Raw genomic sequence first — 14,496 nt, 5'->3', positions numbered from 1 at the left:
ACCACATCACAGGTTGGGTGGGGTGGGGAACAGATGTAGCCCTGGCCTCACAGTTAGCTCTCAGGCTGTGACTCTACACTTCCAGGGCCCCAGGATGGTGTCCACCCCCAGCTCCCACTATATCTAACTGGGCAGCCAGCCAACACCCCCAACTCCATGGCCGTCCACCCCAACATTCTTCCCACAGCTCCTCTTTCTTCCTTCCCCTCTGCTCTTGCAAATATCTTGATTCGCCTCCATATCTTGGTTGTCCCCTCCCTGCTGCCTTGCACAGTACCCCAAGTCCACTTCAAAGGCCACTGGAATGCCCTGTTTCTACCTCATGGTCTTTGCACCTGTGACCCCCTCTTCCCAAAACTCACTTCCCACCTCCACAAGACTGGGGCCTTGGCCATTCTGATCTTGCCCATCCCTTTGCAGGGGCAGGGCCCATAGATCCCACCATTCTCTACCATATGCTCAGCACAACCCAGACACAGCAGGCTGGCCCTGCTCCCACATGGGAATTTTCACTGCAAATGACGGCACAGCCTATGGCTCACACCGTAAGCCATGCATTGCCCCAGGCCCTAGGTCATGGGGCACTAGAGGAACCTCTACACCACCCCCATCTCCTTCTGTCACCTTCCTTTCCCTCTTCCAAAATGAAAAGAGGACTGAGGTGGCCTAATTAGGCTCTACTCAAAGGGTGACATAGGCCACAGGCTCAGCACATCCACAGACACTCACCTACCAGCTATGTATACAGATACACATACCCCTGGCACAAGCAGGTAAACTTGTGCTGCCTACCATGAGTTGCCCTGGCCCCAACACCAAGTCTGCTCTTTGTACTTGCTGGACACCTATGTTCCAGCCAAGCCTACTCTGGAAATAGGCTCAACTCCTGTTGTATGAAGTAGCAGGCACTCTAATTACCTAGGCCTCTGGGCCTTGCAGGAGACCTGGGAGACCAGCTGTGTGTCTCTAGCCACAACTGTGAAGGGGAAGTGTGTGCAGCACTACATCCTCTACAGTGTACTGCTGGGCATCATCTTCCAGATGGGAGCCCTCAAGGACCACAGTCCTCTCATACTTAGCTTTACCAATGGAGAACTTGGGTCCAAACAGAGGGAGCCAGGTGACAGGGACAGGTGTGGGGAGTGGCTGGCAAATATTCCAGAGCTCTGGGAAGGTCACAGCCAACTGAGCAAGTGGCTCACACTCACCCCATGGCTGACTCCACTTTCGACCTCTATGGCCATCTGCCTTTGCTGCCCTCATTAGGTCTGGCAGCTGCCAGATACCCCTAGCCCGCTTGCTCCTCCCAGTTGGCTCAGGATCACTCATGAAAGCCTCAGCTCTGAACGCTATGGGGACGGGGAACATCAAAATGCCAGGTCTTATTAGGAGGGTCAGACTGGAGACCCCAAGGACAAGAAATAGGCCCCAAAATCCTAGAGAGGAGACAGGGCCAAGCTGGCCCACTGTGGGAGAGTAGCTCCAACGCCAGGTTCAGCATGCCCCAGGGCTTTTGCATGGACTGTTCCCATCACCCATCACTGTCCCTCTGACCTTCATGAGATTGGCTCTTCTCCTAGCTAAGAAGTCACCGTCTAGAAACCCTCAGAACATTCCATCTGAACCAGCCTCTGCTTCTCTGCTTGTTACTTTCCCTTGAGCACTCTGGATAATGGTTGCCCACCTCACCAAAGGCCTGCCTTGCTTGCACTTTACACAATCGCTGCCAATTTGCACCCCATGAATTCTGGACTCTGAGTCTCCATGTGGTCTATGTACCTCCTAAAGAAGCAAAGTTGGCTTCCTCCTGCTCTGCCCTGCTCTGCTCTGCTGTTATCTACAGCTCCCAAGTACTCACAAACAAACCCCACCTGGGAGACCAAAATCTAAACTCACCACTCACACATACTAAGTCTTGATCCCACCCATATTCCTAACTCTGCTTCCTAACCTAGGGCACATTCTGAGTACTGACACCAACTAAACATTGAGCCTTGGTCCTTGTTATAGGCTGAGCCGAAATCCTAGTCACTCAGATCCCTGATCCTGGCTAGGCAGTACTCTGAACCCTGACCCTGCTCACACACTGGCCCCTGATCCTGGCTATGCTGTGAACCCTGACCCTACTCATACTCTGAGTGTAACACTCTGATTGATACCTAACCCTGCCGCACCTGGGCCCTGACCCTACTCACACACCTGCCGTCATCCTGGTCACATGCTGAGCCCTGATCCTGGTGACACACTGAGCCCTGAGCTAGGTCATATGCTGATGCCAATCCTGGTCACTTACACACAGGACTGTGGCCTGGTCCACTACCAGCTAAGTGTGAGGCATGCCCCAGAAGCAGCGACATCAACAGCTAGCCGCACACTCTGTTTACTATGGCCAGGTTGTGCCGGGCACCATAAACACACCGCCTAGTCCATCCACAAAGCTCAGGCAGGTGCTGCCTCCCACTCACAGGTGTGACTCAGAGCAGTTACTCACCTCCCACAGCCGCATCCCAGCAGCATCTGCGCCCACATCCTGGCTCATGGCCAGCTCTCAGGTCTGTCTCCCCCATAGCATGCCCTGACCAGTTTGCAACCCCAGCTTTGGGTGCCACACACTCTTCCTACCTCTACCTCAGGCCCTTTAGACGAGAGTCCCCTGAGACACGGTGTCTCAGGTACAATGTCTCTGCCTATGCTTCTAACTAACTGGTCCAGCCCTGTCGGCCAGGGAGAGGACCACCTAACTGTTCTGCAGCCATTTAACTCAGCCCTGATCACCTCTCTGCAGCTGTCCTTTACTTGTTCCTGCCAGGACCCCAAGTCTCCATTGCTGGTCTCTGTCCTGTCCTTCCTGTCTTTCCTTCTGTTGCTATGAAGCTAACTGCCCCCCACACCTTGTCTCTCCTGTCCTGGCCCCATGCCTCTCTCACATCCCCATATATCTAGTATCTCTATGCCTTTCTCACCTAAATGGGATGGTTATCACCTCTTACCCCAAGCTAGGCTAGTGTACCTCTCAGAACCTCACTCCAAGCTCTTCTTTACATACTCCTTCTAGATGCTATCTTTGGGGAAGGAGGCTGCTGGCTGCTTCTGCCTCCCCCCAACCCCCCCAGCCTCCTTGCCTCCTGGTATGTTTACTCTGCCATATGAGCACATGGCTCAGGCTTAGGGCCTGCCTAAGCCCCCAGCCCTGTGCACTCAAATGTCAGCAGGGGCCAAGCAAGCCAGCTAGAGACCAGGAGCACCTTGATAGGAGCACTCTCTGAAGTTCAGGCCTCTTTCCCCTCAGCATCTTAAGTGGGGTCTCAATCTTAGGGCAGCCAGTATGGGTCAGGTGGGGAGGAGAGAACAACCAAGAGTGGTTCTGGGAGGAGGTAAGCAGAAGCCACACCCACAGTGGTCCCCCACTCCCCAGCCCCTGCTCAAGCCCCACACTGAACCAACACAGGCTGTCTTTAGGGGAGTCCTGCAGTTGGGCAGGTCTGATCCTATCCCATCACACTATGAGGGAAAAGGCCCCAGGAGGTGCCACCTGGCTCTGAACTCATCTTCTACTGCCTTATCTGGACCACAGAGACAGGGAACTCTAAAATGACACCCTGCAGAGATACTGTTTTGTGACCTAAGCTGATACTAGAAGTCCTAGGGCATCTGTCAATGCCTGCCACACAAAGCTGAACTGGGGCAGTCCATCTGCCCCCCTCCCCCTCAGGGTGGCCTCATTTTCCCTATCCCAGGCAACTGTCATGGTCAGTTCTATCTTTGAAGCCCCCACACCTAAACACTCTGCTCACTCTAGCACAGGAACATCCTACGGCTGTGGCTGCTCCAGGGGTCCAGCTCACAACAACAGAGCTTCCCTAAGGGAAAAGGAGCCCTGCCCTTTAAAGGGAGATGGAGACTCTAACAGACAGAAAGCCAGCCCAGAATCATGTTGCATGTAAGGAGCAAGCCCATTTCTCCAGTCTACAACTGTGACCCTGGGCTAGGGGAGAGGAAGTGGGGACATGGCCTCTGCCATCCGCCTGCTCTGGCTCTGCTTTCATGTCCTAAGGTACAGCAGCATAGGAGACTAGACTAGACCTATGTTGCTCTGGTCAGCCTCGAGGAGCCCTGGAATGGCCATGCAGTGGCTGTCTACACAGAAGCCACCACTTGCAGGGAGTTTGTAGGGTGGCCCCAGCCACTGCCCTTACCTTGCCCACAGACCTGTCAACACACAGGCAGTTCCACTGAAGGAGCTGCACAGTTGTAGGGCACATGGGGCCGGTACCAACAGCCCAGATTCACCCTAGCACCTGGAGCTGGCCCTTCTTGGTCTCAGATTCCACGACTGCCAAAAAGGAGTTTGGTAGTAAAAATCGCTGCACCTCTTGTTCTCCCTCCCCCCTCCCTGGCCGCCTCCCATTGAGACCCCAACAGACACAGTGTGCCTTCCCTACTTTCCAGAGAATAAGGGGGTAGCCAAGCATTTTTGAGGTCCTGAGTTTCATCTACATGGAGTTTAGATGCTGAGAAGGCCAAGATCTGTCTGCCCGAATCCAGAAGTCCTCTCACCAGAGTCCCCCATTCCAGCCCTGGGGCCCCTTCCACAAGAGGGCTGGGCTGGGGACCAGAGCTCAGACCCTGGCTCTTTCCCTTCTTGGGCCAGTCTGGCCCAGGGACTCTGCAACTCCAGCCCCTACCCCCACTCTCCTGGCCTTCTTGGGGCTGTAGGACGGGAAAGCCCACCAGTCTAGAGGGCTCGGCCAGCACCCAGGGCCCTGGCAGCAAGCTGGCCTGAGATGCTGTCACCATAGAAACCAGCAGCCCCCACAAGAATCACAGGAACAAAAAGGGAGGCCCCTGAGACCATGGAGCCTGTCTAGGGACTTGGGCCAGGCCCAGCAGCCTCAGCCACCCCCAGAACCCTGCCTGGGGACACAGCCACCTCCGCAGCCCAAGCTCCACTGGGGCGGGGGCAGGCCGAAGAACTGTGAGAAGGAGCTCTTCTTGCCCCTGTTCTCTGGCAAGCCAAACAAATGGGTCCACAGGCCCGCCGCCCAGCCCCAGTTCTGAGGTCTCCAAGGCCCCAGGCCTCCAAGGAGAATGGAGACAGGACCCACTTGGCAGTCACTTTCTGGGGGTCTCTAACTCCACACTGCCGCCCACCAGGCTCCCACTCACCCTCTCCAGGACTTCTACAGGCCACCGTGGCTGCCTGGCGCCGGGACCCCTGGGGGGCCGGGCCCTGCGCCTCCTGCCCGCCCGCCCGCCCCCACGCACGCACGTCCCCACCCGCGCCCCTTGCCCCCTGCCGCCCGGGTCTCACCGCGTCGGCGCTGAGCTGGGCTAAGATGGCGAAGGTGGAGAGCCGGTCACACAGGCAGCGCGTCCGGAGGGCGTCGAGGGGCACTGTGCGGCAACCGCGCCAAGACCAGGGCCCGAGCTGCGGGGGGGCGGAGGAGGAGGGTCTGCGGGCGGCGGGACGGGAGACAGCGTCAGCGGCGGCGCGCGGGCCCCGCGCCCTCCCGGCCCGGCCCGGCCCGCACCTTCGCCCGCCGCTCGCCCACCCCGCCGCCGGGACCCGCCGCCCCGGTGCCCATGGCCGCGCCTCTGCACCGCCTGCCCGCGCGCTGGAGACGCGGAGCGCGGGCGCGCGGGCCGGGAGCGGCGGGAGGGAGGCGGGAGCTGGCCGGGGCCCGGCCGCCCCGCCCGCCAGCTTGCCCGACTGTGAGACCGCGCGAGCCCGAGGCCCCGGCGCGGGGGCGCGCGAGAGGCCGCCCCGGAGCACCCCAACCCCACAGCCCAAGGCTCTTCGGAGCCGGTGACCTTGGGAGGGCTCCATCCCGCGCGGCAGCCTCCTCCAGGCCAGGCCGCCAGGGTGTCTGCCGCTCCAGTCCCGGACTAGCGCAGCTCTCCCTGCAGGGAGCCGGTCCGCCGCTGGAAACTTCCCTCTGCGCGCTGACCCTGGCCCCTCCTGCTGCCTCCAGGCCTCCACTGGCCCCATTTCAGTAAAGCAAAGTGCTAGCTATGTTCTGGGCGCGCCAGGATCTGAAGGGTTCCGGCAAATACCCCATCCTCCCCTTTCTGCCGCCACTGAACCACATCTCCTGGGGCCTACCAGTCAGACACTCTGACCAGAAAGTTGCCAGCTTCTATTCTTTACCCTATTACCCTGGGGCTGAGCTTGTCTTGCAGGAACTGCCAGGAGGCACCTTTCTGGGACTCAGTTCTGTTCCTGTCCCAGAAGCATCCCAGGTGGGAGTGGTGTCCTGAACCCAGTGATAGAAAGGCCTCACCCCCTTCCCAGTCCAAGGCTTTGGGAGGACAGCCAGAGGTCCTCTCTGCACCTAGGAAGCCTTTAGGCTGTAGCTTCCATTCCAAGCCAGGATGAGAGCCTGGGGCCTCTTCCAGGCCACCTCCACAGTCAGTGCCAGTGGACAAGAATGTGCCTGCCTGTCTACACTGTAGGTAGGTTTTCTTTCTCTGAATGGTTTCTTGGTGGTATTGGAGAGCCGCCCTATGCACGTGTGCACAGCCTGACCAACACATAGCCCTGACCCATGCATATGCATGTTAAAAACCGAAAGACTAGCAGGATACCTGGATTCCAACAGTACCTCAGCTGCTTCCTACTTGTAGGAGCCTCAGCTTCCCTATCTCTTCACAACTCAGTGCCTGGCTGAAATGGTGCCCCACCAGCTCCAGCTGTCAGGAACCCCAGCCTTCCTTTAATTCCCGATGACTCCTTACTTCCTTCCCCATGTTCTCAGCAACCCAGTGAGTCAGGACCAGGGAGACAGGACCCTTAGCATCCGCATCTCCCTCGGGGTCCCTCTGTCCCTCAGAAAGAATTACCCTAGAGAAACCTGACTCGGGAGCTTCAGCATTGTCCTTAGCTAGGTGAGCTCCTCTCCATCCCTGCGCTTGTTAGCTCACTCTGAAGTGCAGTATAAATCAAACTACCAGTTTCCTGGCCCATGGACACCAGGGTTTGAGGCCCAGGCTCTACCAAAGGGCCCTCTTTTCCCACAGGAAGAGAAAGAATAGAAAGTAGAAATGAGCCAAGGAAAGGTCCTCTTGCAGGACCTTTGCTTTCAGGAAAGCCTGTGAGCCCCGAGACCCTGCCCCATCAGAACTTTGCAGGCCCCCAAAGAGCAGCCACAGTACTTAACTCCAAGAACCAAGCCTACTTCTCAGATAGCCTTTCCCCTAGCCTGCCACCTTGGCATACCTAGCACTACACACCCTGATTATAGCCCAGGGCAAAACCACATTTTCTTCACTAAAGAAAACTACAAGTCCTACTGGGAAAGAGCTAAGATACAAAGGGGACCAGGAAGGGAATGTGGGTTCCACAGAAAGATCCCTGCTATGAACAGTGCCTTAGATTCTGCACTATTCCCAGAGGTTGCTAAGATCACACTTGTGTACCAGACATGCCTCTGGCTATCTCCCTCCATGCCCAATCCAGGTCAGGAGCCATGGAGGCCTAGCTGACTACCCTCCTTCAAGGCTAGGAGTGGAACAGGGACAGGTCCATGCCACAAACAAAGGCTCAGACAAACAAATGTCATCAGCATGCCCACATTCCAAGAAAGCCCTGTGTTCTGGGCCTACATGCCACCATTGGCCTGTCCATGTTTTGGCCATGGGGCTACTCTCTAGAATAGTACATAGAGCTCTCATCTATCCTACCTGCCTGTTGGTTGCTGGGAAGGCTTCAGGGGACAGCACCCTGAGGAAGAGGGGGGAGCTGTTCTGGCAGCCTGGCAGTTTCCCAGAAGCCCAAGCTGGGTCCACAGGGCGCCAGGCTGACAGCTGCTGGTCACCACCTGGGAATCCGCCAGCCTGAGAGCCAATGCTGTCCAGGACCTCTGCTGTGGTATCAATTAGCTTAGCCTTCCAGGGGCAAGGGAGGAATGGCTGCCGCCTTACCCAGCTGAGTATCACCAGGGCCAGACTCTCCAGTCCCAGGCTATGGAGAGCAGAGAAGGCACCTGTGTGGACCCAGAGAACCAGACAGCCAGACAGCCAGGGCAGAGCTAGCTTCTGTAAGCTGCCCAGACTGCCATACGGGCCCGCCTCTGCCTGCCCACCCCTCCAGTCAAGTGCCACGTGTGTTAGGAGTATCGTGGGCACCCCACGTGCAGCCCAGGGACAGGTCCTCTCCTCACCTCCCTCCCCAGCTTCCGCTCTGCTCTGAGGCTGTGTGTTTCATCTTCCACTCTCTGCCACAGCCTCAGGTCAGCTTTGTAGACACAAAAAAGAAGCTGTGAGGGTACAGCTGACCACACAGCAAGATGGCAGCAGGACCTAGATTCCAGCTCTTCTCTACTGCTGTCCCTGGCCGTCCCCATCTGAACCCTGGCTGAATGCAGAACTGATCAGGCCCTTTTGGCAACCTGGAATCCTAACTGATCCTAAGCCAGGGGGAGAGCTCAGTCCGAGAAGCCAGGAGGAAAGCTCAGTCCGAGAAGCCATGGAGCCACCCTCGAAACCCTGGACGTCAGCCATTTCAACACAAGGATGGCGGCTGCTCTAGTGGGTGGACACTCTTGTGTACCTTTGACACCCACCTGTTGAAGGTGGGGAGAAAACCTTCAGCCTTCCTTCCATAAAATTTTAGCAAGCAGATTCTTATACCCAGGTTCTAATTCCTAACATCTGGAAGTTCTTCCCCAAGCCTGACTGAAACCCATCCTGCTGCAGGGCTGTCTGTTCTCAGCTGCAGCACACACAGGCTTCCCTTGCTTGCTTGCTTGCTTGCTTGCTTGCTGTTCCCACAGTGGCTGTTGCCACCTCTTCTTTGGGCCTCAAAAATGTGTTCCGGATCATCCAGCCCTATCCTAGACCGGAACTAAGGAATCTGGATTAGTCATACCTGCCCCCATGTCCTAGCAACAGGTCTGGGAATAGAGACGGAGCTGGGTCAATAGCACCTTTCTGAACACAGAGTAGCAGGGATCTGGGCCATAACAAGGAACCCCTTCCTGAGTACGTGGAAATCTGCAACCCTCAGACAGGGTCCAGGAAAGGGCCTCCACTCCCAGGGCCCTAGGATGGGTCTGGACACTGCCCACCTCTCTACTTGCCACTAATGATCTTTCCCTATCATGGAAATTATACTTAGCTCCTGCCCAGGTGCCCAATGATATAATGTCAGCACACATGTTGAAACAATTCTCTGTCCCATCACTCCTCTTCTGATGACCCCCTGGCCTAATTTAACTTACTCTACCCTAAGGTCCTGACAGGTCCCAGTCACCCACTGCCTTACAGGTATATCTGTAGGGTAGGATACCAAGTACAGACCCTAGGCAAGTCAGGTGGGAAGGAAGGATGAAGGCTCTGTGGATAGCACTAACTTATTCCATCTATGGGAAATGTGTCCATTTTCTTACTCCTGCCTGAACCTGCTGTAGTTTACCTGCCCCAGCAGCCTCTGTCAAGATGGTTGCCTCCTGATAGCTAGCCTCCCCATGGGAACCTGCTGGGATCTGCCACCACCTGGCTTCTGCATCCCAGCTCTCTCTGCTCTCTACCTGCCGCCCCACACCATTCATCCTCTGCCCAAAGAACTTCCCAGACTCCCTCCTCACACAAATCCAAGGCCATACTGCTCTCTACAGTCCTACAGGACCACTGGGGACTGGTCCCAATCTCTTAGACCACAGCCACACTTCAGCCAAAAACCTTAGCTCCACGTAGCTTCCCCTAAACCTGGGAGCAGTCACAACTCCGAATGTAGCCTCCAAGCCAGTGTAGCCCTCCACTTCATTTTACCTCCAGCTCCAAGAGCAGGGTCACAACCTGGTCTCAGGGATAGTAGTTCAAGAAAGGCATTACCAGTTGGCTACCTAGCAACTGCCTACAGGCACCTTCAGTAGTCCCCAAAAGAAGTGGTCCCAAAAAGTTTGGAAGACTCTGAGGGGATACTCCTGCAGCTGGCCACATACTCAGTTTCTGGTCCTGTTCTCTTGGTACCTGCCAGGCCAGGGCATCCGTAGAAGGAAGACATGAACAGAAAATCCTGACCCTAGCCTACTTACATCTCTACTGCTTGCTGGGCAGTGGGTATGCAGTCACCTGCACTTGTTCAGAGAATGATAGAGCCTACAGGGCCCGTGTGTTCGAGGAACATGAGAGGACAGTATGCAGAGAGTGCACCGAGCCCACCTCCCACCCACCAAGCAAGGGCCCTCACTGCATCGTGATGCCTCCCGCCAGCCCACGAGCAGGTGCTATTATAGGACTGTGCCTGTCGGGGTCCCCTTGGATCTGATGGGCTAATTCACACCCCAGTATGAATGACTCATAGGGTATCCACCCACATGGTATAAAACAGCCAGGAGTGGGCACAGCGCACCCCAGTGGGGGATCTTAGGTTCTGGGTAGGGGTGGGACAAGAGCCTCTGCAGTTGAGGGGTTCTCAACTGTGCCTTGATGATCCTTTGTGAGCCAGCCTCGACCTGCACCCCAGAAATAAACTCCCAGGTCCATTTCCACCCCAGGACCCAGCCTGTTTAGTCACACCTCTGCCATCAGGAGTGCCCACTTCCTTGCCTCACCTACCGACTTCTCACTCCACATCAAGGCGGATGCTGCTGCCTCCAGGCCTACTCAAATGCCCAAGCACTCAGTCTGCTCTTCCTGTGAGGGCCAGATCACTGTGTCCAGACCTTTGGACCACTCCACCATGCTGCTGGGCTAGCACCTCTCCTGGACTGTTTCCAAGACTCTAGTCCTCCAAACACCTGCAGTCTGGTGCCACCTGAGCCCCCTCTTTGCACCTTGGGTCTGTGCAGGACCTTTGAGACTTCTCCTGTTCCCACCACTCAGACACCAATCTCTTCTTCTCTCCCATCTGGCGCCAGACACTCTGCACTGGGACTTCTGGTCTCAGACTGTCCCCCCTCTATGCCTAGTGGCTCCTCTCTGGTTACCCAAGCAGAGCATATAGGTCATGGCTGTTTGTGGGACAGAGTGGTGAATCTGAGGATAATGGACACTGGCTCCACAGCCTGGCAAAAATGACCTGGTGTGGGTAACAGGGTCCAGCTGACTGTGCCTGACTCAGGAAGGTACTTGAAACCTGCCCTAAACACCTACCCTCTCCTAGGCGACTTTCTATGGCCCTACAGACACATCATCCTGGCCTGTCAGCTCCTTTCCCCCACCAGTCAAGAGAACACTGCCCAGACTCCACAGCTCTCATGCTCTAGCATTTTGATGCCTGATGAGCAAGACCCTTGCTGAGCACCGGGCACTCCTGGTATTCTCCCTAGCTCAAGATGATGCATACCTCACACCCACCCTAGCCAGTCTTAGCCTCATCTCCAAGACATCTTCCCAGACTTCTATGTGTAACCCTTCCTCTCCTACTTGCCCTATCATACCTATCATATGGTTACTGTGGCCTAACTCATGACCTGTGCCATAGGGGACGAGAGATGATACACACAGGGAACCTGTAAATCTTTCCACAGCCATCTTCCTCCCACAATACCTATGCCCACCACTGTCACCCTCAGAGCCACCAGCAAGACATTAAACAAACCAAGACCAATAACATCTGCAGTCAGTATTTGCCACTAGCCACCATCCCTGCTCCAGCATACTCTCACTGCGTCCACCACTGCTTCCATGTTACCAAAACCATCTCCACAGCGACCACTCTATTACCACTGCCATGTCACCGCCACCACCCCCATAGCTTCTGCCATGTCGTCATCACCACCATGGCCACCACAACCATGACGTCATCACCACCACCTCCACAACATCCGTTGCACCGCTGACACACCCTCCATGGTCACCACATCTCTGATACCGCCTCCACGCTCACCACCTCACCACCAACACCATCACAGCTTCAAAACCGCTGCCACATCATACCCCCACATCCACAGCCACTGCTGAATCACTAATGCTGCTGCCACGGTCACTGCCATGCTGCTCTGTGGCCACCCCCTCTGTGGCCACCGCCATGTAGCAACCATCACCCCCATGGCCAGCCCCACCTGCCAACACCACTTCTATGACTACCGCCATGTCTCTGCCACCAGCACCAACCATCACGTCATCATCACCCCACCATCGCCAACAGAAGCACCGCCGCCACCATTATCTCTCATTGTATTGTTAACACACTCCTGCATACCACCATCACCCCCGTCCACAACACTATCACAAGTGATGGTGCAACACTCACCACCAGCAGCAGCCCCAGTTTCTCCAGCAGCAGCATCACAGACCACGGAGCCATAAACACTACCACCCTGTCAATCAGCGCCGCTCCCACTACTCCATTCTCCACTGTTCCTACTCAGTGCATTGACTCCAACAGCACTATTCAGCCCCCATTGTTATAGACATTACACAATCATCCTCCCTCACCACCACAGCCCCAGGCCAGTGCTAGACACCAGCATCAACACCATCACCAAGTCTACCAATGCAGTCATCAGTGTGTATCACTGGTGCTGAGAACATCTGCACCAGCTGAAGCTCTATAGCATGGCAGCACCATCTTGTCCAATGTGTCATCCTTCATAGGGACCAGTGACTGCCTGCTTGCCATGGCCATGTTACTCCCCTGCCAGCAACATCAGCCTGTCTCCAGAATGGACACTGTCCCCAGAATTCGGAAGTCTTCTTCAGTTTGACATACTGGTGGACCCTTTCTTAGGAGCCTCAATATTGGTGCTCCCAGACAGGCTAGGGCAGTAAGAGCAGGCAGCCAACTAACCTACCTGCTCTATTGCCTTTGCCCCTAAGCCCTCCTTCCTGCACCTCACTGCTCACCTGATCCAGCAGACCTGGTCACTCCATCATCCCACTCTTCCAGACAAGGGCCAGGAGCAGGTTCCCACAACACTCAAGCCTCGCAGCTAACTGGAGTTCTTCCCTCCTGTCTGCCTTTCCATGTGCCCTGCACTATGAGAACAGGACCCGCACAAATTCTACCTCTACTAGATCATCTCTGAGGCCAGAGAGCCTAGTCTCCACATCTAAAAAGAGGTATGGGGATTATAGGAAGGGACCCCCAGGTCTGGACAGCCATTTACCTGCCTTTGTGTTCTCTGTCCTACTCTCTATCTCCCTCTCCTTGGACCACTCACTGCAACTCCATTTGCACTCTGCTGGGTCTCTGCACACCTGTACTGTGGCCTTGGGCTCCCACACCCTCCTGCCAAGGTGCACTCCAGCCAGCACGAAGTACTGTAAGGTGGTACTGCGGCTATGTGGCTTACTTATTGTCCTCTGGGATGCCATCCTTAAATTCAGCACATAGTCAACAATGACAACAGCCCATTTTATAGATGTAGAAACCAAGGATCAACACGATGGAAGCGTGCCCATGTAACCAATTGGTCCGACAAAGGCCTCTGTACAGGTACAGGCCAAGGCTCACTTGTAGTGGGCATTATGAGAGCACATGCCCTAATGGATCAGCCTTGGGAGTGGATGGGGACATTGCAAAAAATAGCTCAGAATCCAGGGGCAAGGTGGGGACCTGCAGAACAAATGGCTCCCTGGAGTGGCAAAGGAAGGTGGGAAAGCCCCGCTGTTCTGCCCCAACTCATGCCTCCCACCCACTGCTCAGCCATGTTTTAAGGGAAGCAACTGTAGGCTAAGCATCAGGTTCCCTCTGAGCCAAGTCTACACAGAGAAACCCAGTCTCAAAAAAGGCACCAGTCTACTAACCAAATAAACAAGAAGAGGGGCAGATTTTTAAAAGATACGCTTTTGGCAGTGTGTCCAGAGACGGTCCTCGAAGGTAGTCAGTCCTGGGCTCACTGGGAACCTTCGAGCCTTCAGTTAGGCTCTTTGGCTGTGAACCTAGCTGACAAAGGACAGTGTGGCAGGGAGCTCTTTGAAAGAAATGGGTGGACATAGTGGGACTTGGCGGTCCACCCAGGAAGAGACTTACAGTTTGGAAAGGAGCACTTTGTGGAGAGGGACAATCCTGACAATGCCTGAGGTCGGATCTCTGGCCATCCTACATTGGGGAAACAGAGAACCCTCCCATCATTGTGGCAACTTGCCCACCTGCCAGTGTAGCCAGATGGAGCCAGCCCTTGTTCTCTCTCTGCCCACTTCCTATGGCACTGGCCCCTTCCTCAGGCTCCTGCTTGTCCTCTGGATCTCATCCTCCATTCAGTTACTCACCCTGTACCCCCACAGCCCACACCACACTCCTGAGCCACTTACCTGTTCACTCCTTGCCTAGCGCTGCCTACCACGAACTACTCACCCATCTAGCCCTGCTTCCTGCTGCACATCACAACTCACAAATAATTCCCCATCCTAACAGGTGGCAGGAGACTATGGGAATACAAATGTGACTGTCACTGTCCCCCTCAGTGGAGACACACAAAACTAGGGCTCTGTGGGGATACAGCATGGGAAGTACATTGTAGCAAGGGTTGCCCTCTGCCTCCCCACTTCTTACCCCAGGCTCTCACAGTCACTGGTCATGCTTCCATAGGGTTGTAGAGAGGCAGAGCT

At 55.6% G+C, this 14,496-nt stretch overlaps 1 protein-coding gene across 1 annotated transcript in view; it reads right to left on the bottom strand.

The window, feature by feature from the left end:
* Positions 1–14,496, bottom strand: part of Adgrb1 (adhesion G protein-coupled receptor B1) — a 56,372-nt gene that overhangs the window by 18,971 nt on the left and 22,905 nt on the right. The window contains 1 exon segment of the mRNA XM_035439169.1: positions 5,312–5,453. Within this exon segment, the coding sequence (XP_035295060.1) occupies positions 5,312–5,453 (142 nt within the window).

The sequence above is a fragment of the Cricetulus griseus genome, chromosome 2, assembly GCF_003668045.3.
Source record: "Cricetulus griseus strain 17A/GY chromosome 2, alternate assembly CriGri-PICRH-1.0, whole genome shotgun sequence".
Taxonomy (NCBI): Eukaryota; Metazoa; Chordata; class Mammalia; order Rodentia; family Cricetidae; genus Cricetulus; species Cricetulus griseus.
The sequence above is the reverse complement of the archived record's forward strand: the minus strand, read 5'-3'. Positions and strand labels throughout refer to the sequence as shown.